The sequence below is a fragment of the Quercus suber genome, unplaced genomic scaffold (genome assembly GCF_002906115.3).
Source record: "Quercus suber isolate HL8 unplaced genomic scaffold, Cork oak 2.0 scaffold_205, whole genome shotgun sequence".
Taxonomy (NCBI): domain Eukaryota; kingdom Viridiplantae; phylum Streptophyta; class Magnoliopsida; order Fagales; family Fagaceae; genus Quercus; species Quercus suber.
The window spans coordinates 501,226-525,458 of NW_027069663.1; the positions used below are offsets into that span (position 1 = coordinate 501,226).

The 24,233-nt window shown below is 34.9% G+C and overlaps 1 protein-coding gene across 7 annotated transcripts; it reads left to right on the forward strand.

The window, feature by feature from the left end:
• The first annotated feature begins 4,296 nt into the window (after window positions 1-4,296).
• On the forward strand, window positions 4,297-24,201 carry LOC111997893 (uncharacterized). 7 transcript variants are annotated; one of them, XR_010631266.1, is made up of 13 exons: window positions 4,298-4,922; window positions 5,241-5,388; window positions 5,898-6,055; window positions 7,013-7,195; window positions 10,145-10,220; window positions 11,849-11,926; window positions 16,274-16,359; window positions 19,117-19,190; window positions 20,715-20,760; window positions 21,803-21,912; window positions 22,244-22,418; window positions 23,328-23,508; window positions 23,826-23,987. XR_010631266.1 is itself a non-coding variant. In XM_065779337.1 (13 exons), exons 1-12 carry the CDS (start codon window positions 4,659-4,661, stop codon window positions 23,480-23,482), a joined length of 1,482 nt encoding a protein of 493 aa, XP_065635409.1. In that variant the 5' UTR covers window positions 4,298-4,658; the 3' UTR covers window positions 23,483-23,508; window positions 23,826-23,987. The 7 variants fall into 7 exon arrangements, 5 of the variants coding, with proteins under 5 accessions (XP_065635411.1, XP_065635409.1, XP_065635408.1 ...); XR_010631267.1 differs by having other exon boundaries at window positions 23,337-23,508; XM_065779337.1 differs by having other exon boundaries at window positions 23,399-23,508.
• The last annotated feature ends 32 nt before the right edge of the window (window positions 24,202-24,233 follow it).

Here is a 24,233-nt window from a genome sequence, read left to right on the forward strand (position 1 = left end):
GCAAGTTGGGCACAAACCCAACCCAAACTAACCCGTGGACAACCCTACATGTGTCAACGCTTCAAATAAACACCTATCTAGGTTTATATTTAAACGAAAACTTTCTTGTCAATATTGAATTTTTCACCAAATAGCCACTTGATATGTGTGCATTTTGCAACTTAGTTTGTAGCAAATCCTTGCCATTAGTTAACATAATTACCATCATCCTTGATCCCAATGCTTAGACTCATCAGTCATCCCCTTTAGGGTACTTAAAAAAAAAAAAAAAACACCAGTGCTTAATGTACAACTATACATTGGGCCCAAGTTTGGAAGATCTAAATCCTAAAAGGTTTTTCTCTGGGGAAGCATGTGTAACCTGCTATCATTTCAAGCCCAACTCGAAGCTATTCTAAATAGGAAATAGCACAAGATAATAATAATAATAATAATAATTAATAGTGGGTTTGTTAAGCCCAAAAATAAGTCAATTTCTGTCTTTTATTATATATAAAAGGTTTTAACTATGAGCTCATTTTGACGAGTCCTACACCAAGAAAAATGCATACTCATTTTTTACCGTAATTACAACAAAAAAGCCATTAATTCTAGATTGCAGGTGACTCCTACCCAAACCTTGGGCGGTTCGTGTTGAGCACATATGGAGGGAAGCCTACAAATATTGCGCATATATGTTGGCAAAAAAGGGAGGTTCCTACTTCTTAGTCTGAGAGAGATATTCTATGATAATGATACATACCCCACATTTTTGTTACAATGCTTCTTTTGGGATTTCATGGGTTTTGCTTCAACCTGTGCAGTGTGCTGCAAATAAGCTTGGCTTACTTTTTGGTGTGGTGAAGTCTATGTCTGTAGTCTCTTGGTTAGCTTGTGTTGTTTAACTTTGTTTGTTTTTTGTTGTGTTTTTATTTCTTTTTAGTTTGGTATGTACCTTAAATCAAGGGTCACTCTTGTTTTGTCGTTTAAACTTTGTTTTGTGTTTGTAAGTTTATTTCCTTTTTATGAAAACAAAAAACAAAAAAACACAAAAAACAAAACAAAACAAAAAAGCCATTAGCAAAACGCATCTAAACACATACGTAAGATTATAGGAGAGGTTAGTGTTTTCTTAAAAAGGATTATAGGAGAGGTCTTTTAAAGCGCTAGAGCGCACACAGTAGCGAGTTTTCTTTTTGGAAAAAAGGTTAATTGATGTCTTAAAAGTAGGGGTGTTCATCAAACTGTACAAGCTACTTGCAAAATGGCATAACCGCACTGCACCGCAAAGTAACAATGCACTACATCGCATCACATGGTGTAGTGCAATTTGCGGTTTTATAATAAGAAAACCACACAAACCGCACTGCACCCTCTCTATATATTAATATATTTATCTTTTTAATATTAAATATATTATTAATAGTTCAATAACCCTAGTTTTCAAAAAAAAAAAAAATAATAACCCTAACAAGTGTTGATTAGGAAAGTCAGCTCAAAATAAAGAAAAACTAGCTTAATAGTTTAAAACTTGGCTTAAAACAAAGTGAAAAATCAGTTTTGAATTGAGCAAGAAAATCCCAGAATTTGAAAAATATATCAACTTCAAACCGTTCAAATAGTATCTTAAATACCGCGACTGCAAAAATAAGGACCGCACTGCACATGTGATTGCAAAATGAGGTGTGATATGGTTATGATTTTGGCTAAACTGCTTCGCCAAGTACGATGCTAAAAATGGCCTAAAACCGCATCGCACTATACCGCGAACACTTTTACTTAAAAGTATTGGTTTATGCGATATATTTAGAAATTTTTTATTAGAAAAATAAACAAACAATTGATTCTTTTTTTAATTTCCACATAAAAATTATATCAAAATTTTCCTAAATGGTACAATAATAAATACTTTAAAAATACTCGTTAACCAAACTTTTTTTTTTTTTTTGGGGGTGGTAAATCAACATCACTAATATTTGAACTATATGTTTTTTTGATAAACCACCGCCTGTGTAATTATTTGGTGTCACATGTCCAATTTTTATTCTAAAAACTAATCAGTACATGTTTGATTAGCTGGGAGAAGATGTGCACACCTAAGGAAAGTGGTGGAATGGGCTTCAGGGACTTAAAAGCTTTTAACTTGGCCTTATTATCTAAGCAAGGGTGGCGACTCCAAACTTGCACCAACTCACTGTTCTATCGTATTTTCCGAGCAAAATATTTCCCTCATGGAGACTTCCTCTCTGCATCTTTGGGATCTAAGCCGTCATATGCTTGGAGAAGTATATTCTCCGCACAACAGATTGTCAAAAAAGGAAGTCATTGGAGGATAGGAAATGGTGCAAATGTGCGAGTCTGGGGTGATCGATGGCTCCCACTGTCCTCTACCTATCGAGTAGTCACACCTTGCCCAGAAGCTGGCTCTGACGTGCTAGTGTCCGTGCTTATTAACCACTGGAAAACGGGGTGGGATTTGGAGGCCCTTCAACGCAACTTCTTGCCTTTGGATGTAGAGTCTATCCTCTCCATTACTCTGAGCCCAACTTTGCCTGATGATCGCTTTATATGGGCTCTTACCTCTTCTGGAAAATTTATGGTGAAGTCAGCTTAAAAGGTTGCTTTGCAAGAAAGGAGTGACCAAATACATGAGGAAAGCTCTAATGCTACGTGTATGAAGGAATTCTGGAAGTTCAATTAGCGCTTGCGAGTTCCAAACAAAATCTAGAATTTCACGTGGCGGGCATGCAAGAACATCTTGCCCACAAAAGCTAATTTGTTTCATCGTCAAGTAGCACAAGACAACAAGTGTGAGGTGTGTGGAAATTCAAAGGAAACAACGGGTCACTTGCTTTGGCACTGTCATCGTGCTAAGGAGGTGTGGAATGAGGTGGGTCTTGTTAAGGATAATACCATGGATAACTGCCCCTAGTTCTTGGATCTGCTGTGGTATGGTCGAAATGTAAAAAAGTGGTCAGAGGAGGATATCGGGTTGATGATCACGACAGCATGGGGTATTTGGACAAACCGGAATGAGGTCCGACATGGGAAGGGTAGAAAGCCGGTCTCTGTACTTGCTCGGTGGACAAAGAATTACTTGGAGGACTATTTGATAGCCAACCATGAAGTTCGACCTTACCAAGAATCTGTGGAAGAAGTGTGGCAACTCCCTAAACCTCCTTGGTACAAAGTGAATATGGATGGTGCAACTTTTGAACAGCAAAAGAAAACCGGTGTCAGAATAGTTATCTGGGATCACCATGGTGCAGTATGGTGGCTTTGAGTAAGAAGTTTACAGCTTCACTGGGTGCTCTCGAGGTGGAAGCTAAGGCAATGGAGGAAGCAATTGAGTTTGCTTGGGATATGGGGATTAGGGACTGCGTGTTTGAGAGTGATGCGCTAGTAGTTACGAATGCAGTGCTTCGCCTTACGGACCCACCCTCGTCCATAGCCAATATTATAGCTGGTGCCTTGTCCCATCTCTATAGGTTCCGTTCTGTCCAATTCAGTCATATACCACACATTGGAAATAAAGTATCCCACACGTTAGCACAGTATGCCAAAGGCTTAACGTCCTTGCATGCTTGGGTAGAAGAGACACCAGGTTGTATTGAGAACTTGGTGACCCAGGATATAATGTTTTTGTCTTGTTATGAATAATATTATTCTATTTCACATAAAAAAAAATAAAAAATTAGTCCACCTGACCTCATCATCTCATTAGATCACATAGGATTAAAATTAGAGTAATGCTAGTACTACCAAAATTAGCATAATTTTGTGTCACAACTCGCCACTAGGCGAGTTGTGATTAGTAAATGTGTGTCATTTCGATGGTATTAACATTACTTTAAAAATTAACAAAGGTCGACAAAATGGCATAATTTGAAACATCTTCAAAAGCTTGGGAAACAAGAAAAATCAACTTTTTGAAATTTAAGATGAAAAACAAATTTTCATCCAAAGTTTTATTTTATAATATATATTATAAATTTTTAAAAGATTTTACTAACATATGCCCTAAGTAAACCATTTTAGGAAAATTTTTCTTGGGAATTGAAAAAATTGTCAAATTTTGACAACTTTTTAAGAAAAATTTTTCTAAAATGAATGATTAATCTATACCTTAAATGCATATATTAACCGAACCAATTTTTAAAACATAAAATAAAATTTTTATTTTAACTTATTCATTTTTTCACAGTTTGTTTATTTGTTTTTTGAATTCGAGATAGAAATTTTACTTTACTTAATCTAAGAACATACTGTGCGTGAAGTTTCCTCTTATATTTGAACTCCGACCTTCTTTCCACGTGCGCCAAGAATGATAGAAAGAAAGAAAGAAGGAAGAATAACATCCTCAACTCAACTGAGAGAAATTTGAAGAATAACAGTCCTCAACTGTTTTTGGCACCTAAATTAACATCCGTATCCTTTTTTCCCGCGCAAGGCCATCGATTTCTTCGGCAAATAATTAACCGCTATGCTTTCTTCAATTGTTCCTTCTCTCCCTTTATATTAACGGTCGCTCAGGATCAGTTTTAGTGCCGAAAGGTCATAAAACTCCCGTACGGTGGTACAACCACCCCCTTATTTTTTTTACTTACTCTTCTCCACCTAACCCTTCACTTAAAGTTATAAACCCCATTTTTCCAAATATCTCTCTCTCCAATTCTCCAATGGCAGAAGCAATTCACAACCTGGCGGTGATCCTGAAGAACCACCCGCAACCACAAAACGACGCCGAATTCCTTCTCGTCAAACAGACGCGCCCGCCCAAGTTCGACGAGGAGGAGTACGATTCCTACGTGGATTCTGATCTCTGGGACTTGCCCTCCACGCAATTAAACCTTCTTGGCGGAAATTCTGAGTCTCCGATCGTCGTCGAAGGCGCCCAATCCATCAATTTGACCAACTTCGATCTCCATTCTGCTCTCACAAAGGTAAACCCTTTTTCCTTTTTATTTATTTATTTATAAATTTTATTTGGAAACTGTGTTCAAAATGTTATATTTTCACCATAATGTGATTCAGATTGTAACCATGTAATTTTTGTATTTTGAGTTTACGTTTCTAATAAAGCCATTTAAGCGCTCAATTTTTTTTTTTTTTTAAATTTTTTTTATAATGATTTTGGGTTAGTATTTAGTAAGAAGTTAAACCTTATGTGTGTAAAATTTAGCTGTATTTGATTTTTTAACAGTGCAGAGAAGATGTGAGTTGCTTTGAATTTTACAGTTGCAAATTTGGGGTATTTATAGGTATTGGAACAAGTGGGGTTTGAGGTAACTGATGGTGGGGAATGGAAATTCTGGAAGTATGTGGAGGAAGCTGAGTTTGGACCAGGGCCGCCGGTTCATACTGTTTTCATTATGGGAAAATTGCTGGCAGGGGATCGAAATTTACAAGGTTTGTGTATATATATCTATGCTTTATTAATTTTTTTAATTATCAGATACAAGTTTAATAATTTTTGCAATGATAAATATGGGGGATGTCTTCATTGGGTCTGACATTAAACACATTTGAGAAACAAACTAATTTTTTTAGTGCTTGTGCTTTAAGAGCTTGTCTATTCATGTGAATTCTGGGTCTTTGACACTTTTATATCTTAATTTAATTGGGAGAATTTCTTAATCACATGAAGAATTTTGGAGCTGAGTAAAGATTTGTAGAAATTTAGTGAGAAATTATGTCATCTGTTCTGTGTTATCGGACTTTGCTGACAAAATTTTATTGCTTATCTAAAGAAGAAACAAGTTAGCATGTTTTGCTGATCACAGTCTTGGTATTTCTAATAAATAATTGCCATCCTTCCTTGATGTGAATATTTGAATCTCATTTTAAGCAGTTTATTACTTTTATAGCAAATGCTATATCTTGTATGTGATATGGAACTAATATGAAGCACACATTAGCAGAGCGGTGCAAGTGGATGTCAGTCCAAAGCTGCCTAAGCTGGCTTCTGGAAGTGAAACCAAGCAGTGATCGTGTGGGGCCTCTGACAGTTGTTGGTCTTGTAAATGACTCAATTCAACCTGCAGATCAGAAAGTCCCATCCATCTTACGGCATCAGGTTTGCCTTCTTGTGAATTAGTGCCATTTCTAGATGGAGCAAAAATAAAACATTCAGTTGCAAGGAAAGATCTTCTGTCAAATCACTGCGTATTAAAAGTTCAGGGATAATCTGGAATGCGGAAGCAGTGATATGACCCTGACTTTTGAGGGTCATTAGAATGATTTTGAATGGCCCATAAATTTACTTTTTTTCTTTCGGTAAATTTTTTGGAGGCAGAAATATGGAAAGGAAATTTGGTGCTTAGACAATTAAATTCCAACAGAATTGTGTCTGAAACCCCTTGGTAGTTCTTTTTATATTTTAGGGGTGTCTACACCCCTTTGCCATTACGTAAAGAATTGCCCCCTTTCCCCCTTTCCGACAAACGATGATTTCATGTTGCTTCTTGGTATTCTAATTGTAAGTTAGAATTCTTATACTAATGTTCAATATAAAAGTTCTTGACTAGAGCTTTATTGCAAGTTCTATTCCATAAAGTTGCTTCTATTTTTGCCTAAATCTAATACCTATCTGGCTAAACTTTGAAGATGATGTTCAAGAAACAGATTCTGAATCAAGATGTATACCATATTCAAATACTGATAGTGTTGTCATTTTTAACATTTAGACGTCTACTCAAACATAAGGTTGCATTTGGAAACTTGAATTTGGATTGGATTTTGATTCTAAATCAATATATTTGAAATGCCATGATTTCAAATCCATTTATTTTAGATATCATTTCAAATCCAAGAATTTTAAATGTTTAAAATCTTTGTTGGATTTGTCAAATCCAAATCCTTGGCTTTTTTTTAAAGCATCCAAACAAGTTATTTAGATTTTAATCACCCAAATCCAAATCCTGTTATCCAAATGCATTGTAAGGGGATTCCTCTGTATAGTTGTCCACATGCATAATGTTAATATATCTTCTTCTTTTTTTTTCTTTTTTTTTTTTTTTTTTTTTTTTTTTAGGAGTATCCTCCTGGTGTTAAACTTGTACCAATTGGAAGTAAGACAGCAAAGCCTTTCTGTACAACAAACTTGATCATATTTGCACCTGAAAATGTTTCAAATGAAAGTGAGAACAATAGTTTTGTTGCATGTGGGGATGCATTGATAGTGGATCCAGGATGTAGGTCTGAATTCCATGAAGAGGTATAATCTCTTTTGTTATGCTGAGACGCTGCTGTCTTTTTGACAGATGAGTTTTAGTATTTTATTCTGCTTGACATTCTCATTCTCAAATACCATCTGTGGATTTAGTGAACTCAATAATGTTTGAAATAGGATATTTTATTGTTGTACCATACTGTGGGCTTCTTACATACTCGAGGATTTCCTACTTGAATACATTTATGGGAAAAACTTGTGTCACTTTCAAATTATAAAATGGGAAAAAAGAAACATGAGGCTAATTTTATAACCATTGTTTTCGATTTATATGAAAGTAAGAATCCTGTTCTCATTCTTGTGGATTACCTGCTTGACAGAATTCCACCATTTTTCCTGTCCTTGGAAGCTATCTTTGCTCTTTCTTGAGTAACAGTGCTGTCTTATAAAATGGAAGCGTCAAAGAAAGGTAGTGGCTTTGGGACAAGTTTCTCCGCTTCTGAACCAAATTATAGTTCTGTGTTTGGCACACTTTTGATGTGTCCCTTTAAAAATGGGAGTGCCTAAAAAAAGGAAGTAAGAATCCTGTTCTCGTTCTTGTGGATTATCTGCTTGGCAGAGTTCTAACATTTTCCCTGTCCTCGGAAGCTATCTTTGCTCTTTCTTGAGTAACAGTGCTGTATTATAAAATGGAAGCGTCAAAGAAAAGTAGTGGCTTTTGGATAAGTTCCTCCACCTCTAAACCAAATTATAGCTCTGTGTCTGGCATACTTTTGATGTGTCCCTTCAAAACTGGGAGTGCCTAAAAAAGGGAAGTAAGAATCCTGTTCTCGTTCTTGTGGATTATCTGCTTTGCAGAGTTCCACCATTTTCCTTGTCCTTGGAAGCTATCTTTGCTCTTTCTTGAGTAACAGTGTTGTATTATAGAAGAAAGTAAGAATCGTGTTCTCGTTCTTGTGGATTACTTGCTTGGCAGAGTTCCAACATTTTCCCTGTCCTCAGAAGCTATCTTTGCTCTTTCCTAAGTAACAGTGCTGTCTAATAAAATGGAAGCATCAAAGAAAAGTAGTGGCTTTTGGATAAGTTCCTCCACCTCTGAACCAATTATAGCTCTGTGTCTGGCACACTTTTGATGTGTCCCATAAAAAATGGGAGTGCCTAAAAAAGGAAAGTAAGAATCCTGTTCTCGTTCTTGTGGATTATCTGCTTGGCAGAGTTCCACCATTTTCCTTGTCCTTGGAAGGTACCTTTGCTTTTTCTTGAGTAACAGTGCTGTATTATAAAAGAAAGTAAGAATCCTGTTCTCGTTCTTGTGGATTACCTGCTTGGCAGAGTTCCAACATTTTCTATGTCCTCGGAAGCTATCTTTGCTCTTTCCTAAGTAACAATGCTGTCTTATAAAATGGAAGCGTCAAAGAAAATTAGTGGCTTTTGGATAAGTTCCTCCACCTCTGAACCAAATTATAGTTTTGTGTCTAGCAGGCTTTTGATGTGTCCCTTTAAAAATGGGAGTGCCTAAGAAAAGGAAGGGTATTGGATAAATTCTAACAGTTTTGATCCAATACAACTCTTCATGTAGGGCTGTGAATAAGCTTCTTTACTAGAGCTCCATCCAATAGAGCATTCCTTTTGTGATCAATTGCCCTTTCTAATAATCCATATAGCCTTTATTTTGTCTGATGTATGGATAGAATGCACTTCCTCTTTTAATTGGCAGACATTTGGTTGTACGAACATTAATCCTGACATTCCATCACAACTTTTTTTGATGGAGCCTAATGCTCATTTTTGTGGCTTTCAGGCCATTAGTGGGTCTTGGAGGATCAATTGGTCTCACATCAGCTGGATGCCATTCGGCTATTGGATATTTGGGAGCTCCAATTGGTCTTATATTAATGTTAGCCATCAACAGAATCTATTGGTCCTTTTCAAGAGGTCATGTGGCTTCCCATGGAGTTTGTGTATCTGTCCTTCAGCTCATTTTGGTTGACTTGTAACCGTAAATTGGGATCTGGAGCTCTCCTAGGAAGGATCCTATTTAAAACTTGTCAGCTGTCAAGGCTGTGAACAATAAGAGATCAGTAATCAAATCCTTGGTAGTTTCCATGCTTTCTAAGGTTTTCTTTACTTCTTTTCTTTTTATTTTTTGTTATATTTGACAAAATTAAGGATTTAACTAACAGAAATGTTGGTTCTCTTCTGCTATGTATTAAAACTTTTTAATATGAATAATCATTTAATCGGACATAGTTTTGATGATGTATGTTGCTGTTGATTAATTCATATTTATTTTATTTAATTTAATTTACATTCATTAGTTAAAATGATCAGTAGTCTTACAGTGTTTTGGAGGGAAAGGGGAGTAGAGGGTATGGGGGGTAAGTAGAGGAGAGGGGAGGGGAATGGTTATCCCTTCCCTTGTTTGGATGTTTTACAAATTAAGATGGGGACGGATATCTATACCCCTCCCCTTTGTTTGGATGTATTAAAAATTGAATGGGAAGGAGGACATGATAAACATCATATAAATTAACAATTATAGCCCTCTATGTTCATTAAAAGAAGTAGATATAAATTCTAAAAAAAAAAATAACAGAAAAGAAATAGGTATAAATTGACATTTTAATTTTTTTTTAATCTAAGTGGTTACCTTCCCGTTCCGTTGCCCTCCAAGTTCCCCCAGTTTGGGGGAATTAAAAACTGGGAGGTTTGGAGGGGTATCTTACCCCTCCAAATCCCCACAAACCCCTTCCTACTCCCTTTGAAAAAAAATCCAAGCAAGGTTTATTAAACACCTCCCATCCCCTCCCCTATACTCCCTGCAACTTTCCCTCCATCCAAACAACCCATTAGAGATGTGTCCTTGTACGTGCCTATGAAGTGATATGCAGTCACCCTTACAGCAGATGATGCTTGCTTTCTAATTTTTTTAAAAAATATTTTTTTCTTCTGGGTTTTGTAACGGTGTTGATAAAATTGTTGTTTACATGTCAGCTCCAAAAAATAGTTGCTGCTTTGCCACGGAAGTTAGTTGTCTTTGTTACCCATCATCATCGGGATCATGTGGATGGTAAGTTTTTATAGTATTAAGTAACATAACTGAGAGGAAAGGTTTATTTTTTGTTTAATTCTGTGTTTTTAAATGCCAATTACAATAGTAGATTACACATAAGTAAGGAGATATATTCTTCTCAAAAAAAAAAAAAAAGGAGATATGATATATCACACACATGTTAAACACCAGATTATTTTTGCATGTATAACCATGAAAATTAGGAGATGACTACAAAATTTAGTTCCAAATGGTTTACTAAAAAATAGTTTATGTATAAAATGCTATTAATCTGATAAAGAATAAATAATTCTTGCGATTCTGTGGAGGATGTACCATGTTTTGTTCCTTTGAAAACAAGGTGTATTTTGTTTTCATTTCCTGTTTTCTGTGGGACTCACCAGTGAAAAACTTGTTTGAGTTTGTTTTTTGTTCTTAGTTTTCACTTTTAAGATCCAAAAATGTGGGTATGATTACAAAAAATGAAAACAACTTTTTGGCATTTTCATTTTCGGCAAATATGAAGTCAGTGGCATTCTTGTAATAAAATGGATAAGAGTGTGACCCATCTGTCACTATCAAGACCTGTGTAAAATACTAAAATCACACCCAACGGCTCACTCTCATTTTCCTTCACCCTCTCTCTCTCTCTCTCTCTCTCTCTCTCACTCCTCTCTGACTCCCTGTCTGTCAGCTCTCTCTCTCTCTCTCTCTCTCTCTCTCTCTCTCACTTGATTGCTAATTCATATTTTTTAGCTAATTTATGGGGATATACAAATTGGGAATGTTTTCTTTTCAAGTTTGAAATTTTGGTTTTATTCTGATTTGTGATGATCAATGGGTGGAACTTTTGTTTTGGTTGATGTTTTGAGTAAATTGTTTGAATTGATGAATTGGGAATTGTTTGTAATCCTAGCGTTGCCTTTTCACTGGCTATTAACTAAGGAAGATGAAATTGAAAGGATGGTGCCAGTGGGAAGCCACACCATTATTGCAAATTTCATGGAGCACTTATTGCGGTTTAGTTGTGGTGGGGGATGTGGTGGTGATGGAGGTGGCTGCTGATGGATTTGGTTTTTAATTTGGTTTTACCATTGGTGTAGGTGTGGTGGTGAATTTTTAATTGAAAAGATATAAGGGGGGAAAAAAAAACCTAGACCCGAAAATTGGTGCCAAACTGAAAATGAGTACAAGATTTGAGAAGAGAAAATGAGAATAGAAATGAAAACAAACCCAACAAGAACCAAGTAGGGCCATAATAATCATACTTATTTTGTTTTGGGGAGGGATGGACCATTGGTGGCCGGGTAATTGAGTCAGTAAACAAGAAATCTTAGCTTTTCTTCTGAAAAGAAAATGTAGAAAACGAAGACAGTGAGTTAAAGTTGTGTTTACCTATCAAAGCAAACAAAAAGAGAAAAAAAGGGGGAAAGCAACTAAAGAAAATAGCCTCCCCTTAATCTCTTGGAGTAATTCTACTCTAATAAAACTTCTCTACTCTATAAAACTTATTTGGTGCTCTCTCAGACTATTACTTTTAGCTGGATATCTGCATTCTAAAATTCTGATTAATGTGTTTTTTTTTTTTTTTTTTTTAACCGGATGCTATACTGGGTAGTAATTCTCTGTTTCTTGGCTTGTTTCAGGCCTTTCAATTGTCCAAAAGTGCAACCCCAATGCTACTTTATTAGTGCATGAAAATACAATGCGGCGCATTGGAAAAGGTTATGATTCCTAACATTATAGTTTTGTGTCTAATGGTTGAGATTACTGATTGTTTAAAGATATAATGTTATTTCTTAGATCTTCTATCTTTACTCATTATTTTGGTGTATTAAATTGATGACCAGTGTTCATAGAATCTTTAACTGCATCTATCAATTAAAAAAGAAGTAGATGCCATGCCCGAGCATTACGGCTCCTGGAAAGATTCTTTTCAAATATTGAAGCTCTTTGAGCAGTGTGGATTTGCAGTAATAATCCTAAAATAATCTCATAACTTAAAGAAAGCCTATATCAACCTTTGAGGGTCCAATACATGAGGTCTTAGTTAAGAATTGTGTAAGAGGTAAAGTTTTATCAAATTCACGGATTTAAAGCATGAACCCGGCACTAATTTTGCTAGGATTAAGGCTTAGTTGAGATAAGTTGTATGTAATAAAAAATATTCTTTGTACAGGTAAACTCAAACCAGCTACAGTGAGAAGCTTAAGTTGAATATACTTGACTTAGATGCTAATTGTGCAGCTGTATCGGATTGGATGTCTATCATAGGAAGTCATTCTATTTTTTCAGTCTATGATTTGATGGATGCTTGTAATTTATGTATTTGATTATGCTCGTCCCCGGCTGTATACTTCCTGTATACTTGGGTGACTCATTAAGTTCTTGAATAAAATTTCCTTTACTTATCAAAAAAAAAAAAAAAAATTGTGCAGCTGTATCTACTTAAAGGAATTTGACCGAACAAACTGTGTTTGCTGCTACTGCCAGCTGCCAGTGCACCTTGCTTGATTGAATTTTCCTGCATTTTTCCAGTTAGTAATCTTCCTGTCCTTTATTGCTTTTAATTTGGGGCACACAATTGAAAGATATTTCTGCAATAGAATGGCGACATACTAACATTCAAGCAAGGAAATTTTTCAATCAAAAGTAATGACATGCCAGAATGCTCCTAGCTCAATTATGTGAAGAACAAACATGAAAGCATTGTCTTTTCATGATATTACACAAAAGTCAAAGTGAGAAATTTTTGAGAAGGCTTCCTTTTAGAATTTTGGTTTGATGTTGACACAATGGAATGTAAGCTTAGTAAAATAAAAAATAAAGATGAAGGGGTTGGAAGACTTAATGGTCAAGGGACACCAAGGAGTGAGAGCTTTCCATAACTTAAATCAATAATTTGTAAGGATGGAAAGATTGAAGAAGATGTGAATCATAGGATAGAGCAGGATGGATAAAATGGAGAAGCACATTAGAAGTATTATGTGATCATAGAATACTTGTTAAGACTATGAGACTAGCTATGCTCTATGGTAATGAATGTTGGACTATTAAGAAGGAACGTTCATAAAATGAGTGTAGTTGACATGAGAACAATAAGATGGATAAGTGAAAATATAAGGAAAGATAGAATTTGAAATAAAGGAATTTGCTTAAAGATAGGAGTTACTTCCATTGATAAAAAAAGAGGGAGAGTCGCTTGAGGTGGTTCGGTCATGTGTAGAAGTGGGCGATTAATGCAACAGTAAGAAAGAGTGAGTTAATTCAAGTTGAGGGAACAAAAAACCCTAGAGGAAGACCTAAAGTATCATTAGTATAAGTAGTAAAAAATAAGAAACTCTTATTAGTAGAAGTAATTAAAAGGAACGTGTTAATTAAGGAGGTAATTGAGAGCATGTCTTAATATTGGATACAATGGTGGAAATAAATACATGTGACCTTGATTAGTCTGTTGTGGATATATAGTTGATCCTTAAATTTTGAGATTAAGACTTGATTTTTGTTGTGGTCGAGCCTTCGTGCGATTGCGCCTTTTACCAAAAGCAACAAGTTGTGTGTTTGAGTCTAGGAATCAACCTCTCCAAGCTACCTACCATGCCTCTTCCAAACCCAACAAAAGTGGGAGATTTGTGCAGTAGGTAAGACCTTTAAGGCTTTGATTGTAGTTGTTGTTGTTGTTGTTTGAGGGTGAGGTTAGCAACTAGAAGGTTATGGAAAAGCAAACTATTTATTTATTATTATTATTATTTTATCATTCTTCATAATAGTAAATTTCTGACCTTGTTTTATTTCTGTTCTTAAAGTTTTTGGTATTGAGGCAATTTTTGTAATTCCGAGAAATTCTGGACCTGGGTTGTGTTTTTGTGGTTCATGGGTCTTATTTTTGAGTCAAGTTGTGCTTTTTTGTCCTTATCTTGGTACTTGGTGGTTTACAACTCTGTTTGTTTACACTTTCTAATCTGAACTATATGCCCCATTAGAATTTAGATTTACTAGAAATATATATATATATATATTAGTTTAATTCAAGGGAGAATATGTTTGGGAGGATATTTTATGAAGCCAAAGGGCTTTTTTTATTTATATTTTTTGAGAATTGTATGATGTAGTCTTTAACTTGGCCGTGAAACCTAAGGAATCTTGATAGAATGCCTAGAAATTCATCCCCTTTCTTTTTCTTATATTTAATTCTCTGCACTCTTGTATCATTATTAGCCCTTTTTGTCTCTAGAATTTCATTGCAAACCATAAACTCTAAACAACCATAAATATTTTTAAATCAATCGTAAAAGCTTTGAACACTAAAGTTTGCTAGGTGTGGAGATTCTCGTGTCATACAATGAATGCAGTAATTCTCTTAAGTGGATGGTCAGTTAAAGTGTGGCAAATATGCTTGTTTTGGATGACAAATTTCTTCATCATTCTCCTTAGTATATAGCAAGGGCAAAATCAGTCTGTTTCTCAAAAGCCAAAAGAAATGATTTTGATTTAAGAGAACTTTAACTTAAGGGCATGGTCAGTTAAAGTATGGAAAAAGATGGTTGTTTTGGATGACAAACCTCTTCATCATTTTCTTGAGTATATATCAAGCGCAAAAGCAGTCCATTTCTCTAAAACCAAAAGAAGTAATTTTGATTTAAGAACCCAGTGCTTGTGAGTCTATTTCCTAGCTCTTTGATATCTTTGGTGTTGCTGTTGCCTTTTTAAAATATTTTTACCATATTAACAGTCTAATGGTTTGGTTTTTGACTGTGTAGCTTTTATTTTAACCAATTTAGCACTTTGTTTTTTTGGATGACAACCTGGCTTCCGTTTATATAGCTTAGAGCATGTGTCTTTGATGATGTTTATATTAATTTGTAAAACTAAAAATATGATTTAGCATTTTATGTCCTTTAAGTAAAAAATATATGTTATGGTCTCTGTTTCCTTCTTGTTAAGGTCTATTTGTAAAAATTTATTATCTCAAAAAATGGAGAAACTCTTAGGGCACATTTGGTACACCGTAATAGATGCTGTAATATAATAGCTATTCCTAAGGAGTAGCTATTCAATTGTTTGGCTATGCTTTTATTACAGCGAATACTCATTTATAATAAATAGCTATTCTTTAAAATGAGGAATAACTATTTCTTATCAAAAGCTATGTAATAACTATTCCTTAACCTATTCAGTACTCTTTTAAAAGAAAATTCCTAAAATGCCCACACAAAAAACTGCCGCTGCTTCTTGCTAAATTAGGTTCTCTTTATATAGAAATTAACAGGTATGTAAAGTTATGTGGCTGATTTTCCACCTATTAAACATAAAATTTCCAACAAAATATGTTCATTTTGCAAAGATCACCCACAGTGGATTAACATCCATGAATTTCTAGAATAAAACCCATATATATCAATCAAAATTCAAGTCTCCAAAATGCTTTAAAACTATCCATATTCATATGATAAGCAATTGTTCTTGGTAGATTCTAGAGCTCTTATTCGCCAAACCCTCTATAAAATAAAAGCCCAGTCCTATAAAATAGTTCAAGACTATTATAGTTCCATGTCGAATAAAAAAATAATATTCTGAAACTTTGTTATCATATCATGAACATCATGCTATTTAAACATTTATAGAGTTACAAATTTTGAACAAAGGAGACATATATATATATATATAAATTTTTTTTTTTTCAATTTACACATAATAAATTGTTAAGCTAGAGCTATAAAAAGTGTAAATATAAATTTATAAATAAGGGTAATTTGGTAAATTGAACTTAAATATAATTTCATTTAAGGTTTTATTCATGTGTTGTCACCAAACAAATGAATAGTAATAGTCATTCCATTACAGCTTATTGTATTCCTTATAATACTAATTCCTAATATATTGTAATCATCATTACATTGTACCAAATGTGCCCTTAGCCCTACAATGCAAAACTGCCACTTGGCTACATGGGTTGGTAAATTTTTACTTCATTAGGACATGGTTGTTTAGACCTTTAGTTGATTCACCCATCATAATTAGAGATCAATTTTATTATCTATAAAACTTTAACTGATGTTATATAATCACAGGTGACTGGTCTCTTGGCTATACCTCAGTTTCTGGAGCAGAAGACATTTGCATTGGCGGTCAGCGATTAAGGGTCATTTTTGCACCGGTATTCCTCATCTTTTTTTACTACACAAATATAAATGATAGTTTTCATTTTGTTGGAAGCTTAAGTAACATTTGGTGTAAGCCATTACAAACTTGCATGTTCTTACTCCAGATGTGGTCAGGCTAATTATCTGTCCATATTTTGTTGGCAAATTGATAGCTGTCAGAATTGATGATTGGATTATGGGTGAGACAGAGAAGATATACGTCGGCGGTTGGTGACGAATGGTTGCTATGCCTGGATGATGGTTGCACTGGTGGTTGGAATGATGACATTAGAAATGAAAGTGTCACGAATGGCAAGATGATATTGACAATGAGAATGATGATGTTGACTGTGGACATCATCACTGGTGATTGTTGACGATTGGTTCATGGGGTGTGTCTATCCCTAAGAGGTTCATGAGTGAGTTGGCGGTCTTTGGGAATATTTTTGCATAAATTGGGCCCTTGAATAATGAGTGATAGGTCATTTGGGTTATTTGGGAGCCTTAAATGGGAAAACAAATCCAAAAATTGGAATCTAGGCAAAAAAGGCCTGTCAGAGTACAAATGGTTGTCACAAGACAATTGATGTGGTCAATGTTGGTCAACAATCAAAGTCAACGATGTGGTATGGTGATGTAGCTGTTGACTTTTAGGGTAGACGTGGACTATTTTGACATGTCATCTTTAGATAAGGACACATTTTTAGCATTAGTTAAGATGAGTGACATAATTTGATTTAGGCATGTTTCGGACACTAATACGTGGTAGATGAAGGAGAAGACATGTGGTGGAGTCTTGTGATGACATGGCAATTGCTGCTTGGGACTACATGGCTGTAATGTATGCAGGCATGTGGCTGGCGCATATATCACACATTCTAGCCCACAGCATGTAAGGTAGTATGACTGATAGCATGTTGGATGCATGAGAGTTTGTGGAAACCTATTGTCGTTGCATGTGGGTGCATGAAGGCTGGAGAAGGTGAGTGGGAACATATGTAAAACCTTTGGACAATGCTTGAGGGCGCATGTAGTGGTCGTTGGAGCTGATTCTGATGGTGTCTTGGAGAGTGGCATTTGATTTTTAAATGATATGGATTTTGGTTTTAAGAGTTCTTGGAAGGCTTATATGTGAAGAACACAGTGCTAAAGTGTGGTGAAATTGTTGGAAAAAGGCGCATTGCTTTAGGTAAAGGATGTTAGAGTGAGAGAGGGGAATCGGATAGTGGGTTGGCTCTAATACCATGTTAAAAATGTTGTTGGGTCTATGAGTGAGAGAGAGAAGAGAGAGAAATAGAGACTTGAAGAAAGGAAAGCCTAGTTTGGCCTGATAGCTTACATTCACAACAATAAGTTCTGAATGGCTACATCTTTATTATATTGAATCATTTGCACCCAAAAAAAAAAAAACTCATTGAAGGGCATTTATAGGAGCAGATATTAGGCATAATATGGTAACCCTAAAACCACAGTATCTTGTCGTACTGTAAAACTACTGTAGCCTATAGTATTCTACAAAACCATGGTTTATGGTATCTATGGTATAGAGTATTGTATTCTAACAAGGGTCATTAATCATTCATTTTAGGAAATTTTTATGGGAAATTGAAAACGTTATCAAAAAAGTTAGTCACTTTTTCATTTTCCCATAAAAAATTTTCTAAAATGATTTAGTAATGGATGGCTTAAGGGTATACATTAATGAAACCCTCCTAACAATTACTATTTTAATAATTTTTTCCTACATGAAAAAGTTATGTTTAATTTTTTGAGGGGGATTCCATCATATGGACTTAGTCCTTTTAGTACGAGAAATCTTGAATACTTTATCCTTCTAAGAATCTTGCAAATACCAATTTCCTTTTAATTTTGATTGTCCAACCTAATTGTGGGTTCAAGTTCTTAGGTCTAACAATCCCTAAACTGAGCAATAACTTGATAAGAATTCATGAATTGAATTCTCATGAGTTTGGGTAACTCTAAATAACAAATTGATTTCATAAGAGTTTGAGCATCACTAAGCACATTGGTGCTTTATAGAATGATATAGATATTTTCAGTTTTTGCTTGCATGTGGCTTTATGCAGTATTTATGACTGTTTGATCATGACCAAAATGTCATGTTTGCTTCTTCCATACTATTATGCACCTTTTAAGTTATTGGTCATGGGTCTTGCAAATTCAAGAAGTGATTTAAACAAAAAATGACTTTGTTATTCCTTACAGACATTATTATCATCATCCATCATGATACATTTAAACAATAGCAATGAGATAATGGAAAAAAAAAAAAAAAAAATTAAGGAACAATTTCCCAGTAGGTTCTTTAGTTAGTATAGTGTTACAGCCTACAGGCTAGTGAACCAATATCATAAATGGAGACCTATCACTGTCAGTTCTTAAGGATGTGTTGATTTTATGGCTTATTTTGATTTTCTGTCTTGGTATTGCTTCCTTAATCAGCTTGCTGCTTATGTCTCCAAGTCACATTAACATTATTGATTCTCAAATTACCCTATCAACTGGTAGTTCACTACAGCCAAGAGCCAGTTCTCAATGTGCTTAAGCAAAAAAGAGGAGGGGAGAGAGACAGAAAGAGGGGTGGGGTGGGGGGAGCTTGCACAGAGTTCTTGGAGAAACAAACACATGAATTTTGAGAGTTCATCATCTTATACTGATTTAATTTTAGCCTTTTGTTTCTTTAAATGAAGTTCTAAATGTAAACCAGCATTATATTGTTGTCTGAATATGAAAGATTCTTCTTAATACAGGGTCATACTGATGGCCACATGGCACTGCTTCATATGAGTACTCACTCATTGATTGTTGGTGATCATTGTGTTGGGTAAGATTCTTAAGATAATTACTCTACTATATTATGGCATCTTTACATGTAATCTGATTGGCAAAATTTTGTAAACAGGACTACGCTCTATTATTATCCTGATTTCTTAATTATATTTAAGAACAAATGGCTAGAGGGAGAAACACAACAGTTTGGTGTGTCCTGGCAACAATGTTAAGACCTTTACTTTCTAGAGGTTTTTGAGAAAAAGAAGGGGGCAGGGGGTTGGCTCATGGACTAACAACTTAAGCTACCAAATTAAATGATTGAAATTTTTTGAGATTGCAGTCTGACTTCCAAATTAAATGAGTACAACTATATGTTTATACATTGTAGAGTTTTTAAGCTGAATTGTTTAAATTCGTGTTGGCACATGTCTGATGAAGAAGTGAGTTTTTTTTTCAGCTAATTTACTATTTTGTTTGATTTAGTACAAGGTGAAATATTGTAACAAGATTTTAGAACCTCCAAATGCATACAGTGCTAATTCTATAGCACGTATATTTAAGATCCAACCGTTACCATGATACAAGCATTTGTTTAAGATGATTAGAAAACTTCTTCCATGTCTGCGTGAAGCGGTTGGGGGAAGGGGGGGTAAGCATGTGGAGAAAACTGATTAGTTACTCTGTTATATCCCAATGCACACTTTCCAGTAAGTCAATTTGAATGCTATTCAGAGAACCACTCTTTCAAATGAGTGAAGTTGAATGCAGTTCAAAGAACCACAACACCCTATGATGTTCACTAGGAAATTGTTGATAGGAGGCTTAATGGATGTAGATCAACTTAAATGCATGAAAGAAGCAGCTTCTTTTTTCCAACAGTAAATTTTATTTTGGATTATGAACAAAGCCCTGCTTTTGGCTGGAGGAAAATTTAAAGAACTTAGTTTTAACTTCTTCTTCTTAACTCAGTTATTAACCATCAATTTTGGTTTTGTTCTTGGTATTTATTTTGTTGAAGCAAAAGGGCTTTACTCCAAACTTTGTGCTCGAAATCCCTAGGATCCCAAACCAATAGCTTTGTTACCAATTTTTTGTGATAGTGGAAACGCTAGTATCAATTTATTGTGAAAAACATGCAAAATAATAGAAGAAAAACAATACAAGACACAAAGTTTAATATGGTTTGGCAAACTCTATGCTATATTCACAGGCAATGCCAACCAGAAAAAAAAATCCACTATCAATGATAAAGCTTACAATTACACTCACTAACTCTCACAGACCTCACAAACATAGAAAAACTGAAACCAAAGCTTAGTCTTTAATTCTCTCATTGGAAAAAGTTTTCTAATTCTCATGCACCCTACAAAGGCTTTACCACTCTATTTATTGGGGCTATCACACCTCCCTACTTCTTTTCTTATAAGTGTGGTAACACTTCTAATATGGATTAATGCATCTGCTTATTATTCTTCTAGTTAATGTTGGTTCTAAAATCAACAGGAAAGCTCCAAACTAATTCCTCTTTTGGGCTGGACTTAAAGTGCTCTGCTAATTTATCTGTGCTTTGTTTCAGTCAAGGAAGTGCCGTCTTGGACATTACTTCTGGTGGAAATATGACTGTAAGTTCATGTGAAAGTCCTAATAATGATATATAATTACTCTCCTTTCCATTATGGACTACTCTTATGAACCAATATTGTTGTGCTATACGTTTAAGTTTAAAGTGTTCTCATTGCTATTGCATTTCTTTTTTATTTCCTATACACTAAATATGGCTAAAGTTGGACCTTCCATAATCAGATTTACTTATTATTCCGTAATCAATAAAATACAATTGACAAATATCAGTAATACCATTTGATATTTTTCCATCTTTTTAAAAGGTCTGAGTTGGTCTATCTTAGGTTTTGTATTGTCACCCTTCCTCTGTCTCATATAAAGTGGCATTATATGTTGGGGTTTGCCAAATTAATGATCCTTGCACCCTGTAAGAGATTTTAATTTCTTAGAGATCAATGGTTTTGAAGAAATTATTTGTGTATTAATTTCTGTGCCCCAATGTATCATTTTAGTATTAAAGATGTTTTCTTTTTGGAGATGTTAAATTATCTTTTTTAATTTCTTCCAATTATCATAGCCTGGTAGTTGGATTTCATTTTGGTTATATGATGACAATATATATAATTAGCATAGATTAGGTCCGTGTTTCAGTTTCTATTTGCATTAAGCAGCACTATTTTGAGTGCAGTTCCTGTGTCTTATTGACACTGAAACAAGGTTTGGTAAAAGAAGAAAAGAAAGTCATTACTGCATCCTTCACATTTGTACATGGTAGGTCATAGTAAATTATCGGTTTCCCCCACCCCCTTCTGTCTAAAACTCATGAAGTTGATTTGCAAACTCCATATGTACTAAATCTATTATATGGAGTAACTATTTCAGCTATTCTCCTAGAAACTAGCATACCTTAATTACCAAAAATGGCACAACTAACACATGATAAATTAATGCATAAATCAATCAGACATATAGATACTCATACTTTACCAATAATGATAATACAGTGGTTTAATTATTTGAGTGTTTCTATACATGTAATTGTAATTGCTGTTTCAAAAAACCTTAAAGATTGCTGAATATTTTGTTTGCTTGTTTATGCAGCAATACTTCCAAACAACTTACAAATTCATGGAGCTTTCCCCACACACTTTGATTCCCATGCATGGGAGAGTTAACCTGTGGCCAAAGCACATGCTTTGTGGATATCTCAAGTATGCACATGTCGTTTTCTCTATTTCTCGCTTTCCTAATTTAGGCTAAATTTCCTACAAACTTTTTACCCATCATGGGATCTTAGACAATGACTCCTTTGCAGGTAAACAACACTTCCCCCACCCCACCCCAAACACCAAAAAAAAAAAAAAAAAAAAAAAAAAAAAAAAAATCCCCCATCACCTTTATCTGCAATAACTCTTTTATTATCGGTATTGTTGGGCCCAAGAGTTTGACTTCTGCCAGCTTCGTCTTCTTACATCTAAGATTTACACTATATGTAACGATATTGTCTACCAAATCCTGACATGGCATTGTTCCTATATTCAGAAACCGCAGAAGTAGAGAAACATCCATCTTGAAAGCTATAGAAAATGGAGCTGAAACTTTGTTTGACATAGTTGCAGAAGTATACTCTGAACTTGATCGTAGTGTATGGATTCCTGCTGCATCAAATGTGAGGCTTCATGTGGAGCATCTCGCTGAGCAAGATAAGCTACCAAAGGTAACTTTTGCTTGTTTCAACACCAGCATTTCCCATGGCTATACATCAACACATATTAGCTTGAATATAAATGTTTTAGTTAGGTAGTTCCCATATATTACTCTTGAAAGGGGTAAAGTTAATTTCCCCTCTCTCTCTCTCTCTCTCTTTTAACAAAGAAACAAATAAAGTCATTATAATATCGTATTATCTCCTTATTGGAAAAATGCTAGATTTGCTTAAAGATACCTTTTTTACTATGGAATTGATCTTTATCTTGGGCCAACCTTTAAAAGGATCAGTCAACCCTTGCCATGAAAGAGTCTTGCCATTAAATGTTGTAATTTTGACTTAATAGAGAGAAGGAATCAAGTTTTGCCTTACATTTGAGGACCCTACCATGTAAGAGTGTACTGGAATATTAGTAAATGAAGCACACATGATTACCTTGCTTGTGTTATCTTCCCTGCATATTTGCATTTGCTTTATGATTGATTATTCTCTCCTCCCCTTTCTCTTGAGGATAAAATTTTCCTCCGGTTTGGAGGAATCTCCTTCAACTCATTGCCATTATAATAATTATCTGTATATACTTTAATTTTAAGTCATTTAAACAAGTTACATAACTATTAAATATTAATAGTTATATGAGTAAAAGCATATGGTGATATTCATTTGCATAGCCTCGTAGTGGGTTGGAGGATGGGAAAATTTTGCCCATTCTCACTTGGTGCCTGGGCGCCCTGCATCCTGCAATCCATGGAGTTGCTGTTGTACCTTCTGTCTTAGGCAATTTTGAAATAACTTATACCGTATGGTGGAATAATTTGAAGTGAATATTTCACTATGTATGTTTGAAATGATTACAAATTGTTTGGCAAGCATACATATTTTAGTGACAAAAAGTGAAATTCCAAAAATTCATCTTAGAGCGTGCAGGGCTTCTCTTTAGAAGCTTTTAATAGCAGTTTGGATGCATTTGCTGACAAGGTGGGTGAAAGAGTGTGCAGGGCTTCTCTTTAGAAACTTTTAGTTGCAGTTTGGCTGCATTTGCTGACAAGGTGGGTAAATTTGAAACCAAGTGAGGAAAGCTTCTTTGGCCACTCGTTAGGTTTGGACTCACTTCCCTTGCAATTTCCCTGGAATTTATAAAAGCTTTATATGTAATTTTATTGAATCAGTGAACTATACCTTGTCAAAATGAAAGAGAAAAAAAACTAATGAGCTCTAGGTCAAATGGCACCTCCTTTGCTGCACTATGGGAAAAAAAAAAACCAATTACAAAGACCCCAGAACATAAAACTTTAATTCTATTATAATATATTCATTGTAGATCCAGGTATACATTTTCTAAGAACAAATAAATGTTTGTGATTGTGATTTTTAATTTCTAGTAATGCTGACAGAGCCTGCTGAATTGTTGTGTAGGCATTTTCGATTCAGAAGTTCCAGAAAACTTGTGGTCTGTATTTCCTTGCCCGATGGATTTGGGCATACCTTAGTAAGGGTCTCCAGTTAAATTATCAGAAGCTATGGACATCTACATTATTTGTATTTGGTGCAGTGGCTAGCTTTGCTGTTCTGTACTCAGTTAATAAGTTCAGTGCTAAATAAGACCCATAAGGGCATAAAATCTGGAATTCGGTTTCAGATGTAATCTAAGTATATATCAGTAATTACTAATTATTCTATTCATATTGTATTGTAGAGGAGGATTTTCCAGAAGTTAGTGGAACAGGGTCTAAATGGTTGGTTTATACTTGATATGATGCTATGGTAAAGGTCATTGGTGTTTACAACTTTAGATGACCTTCATTGTTTTGCTGTGTTGTGAAG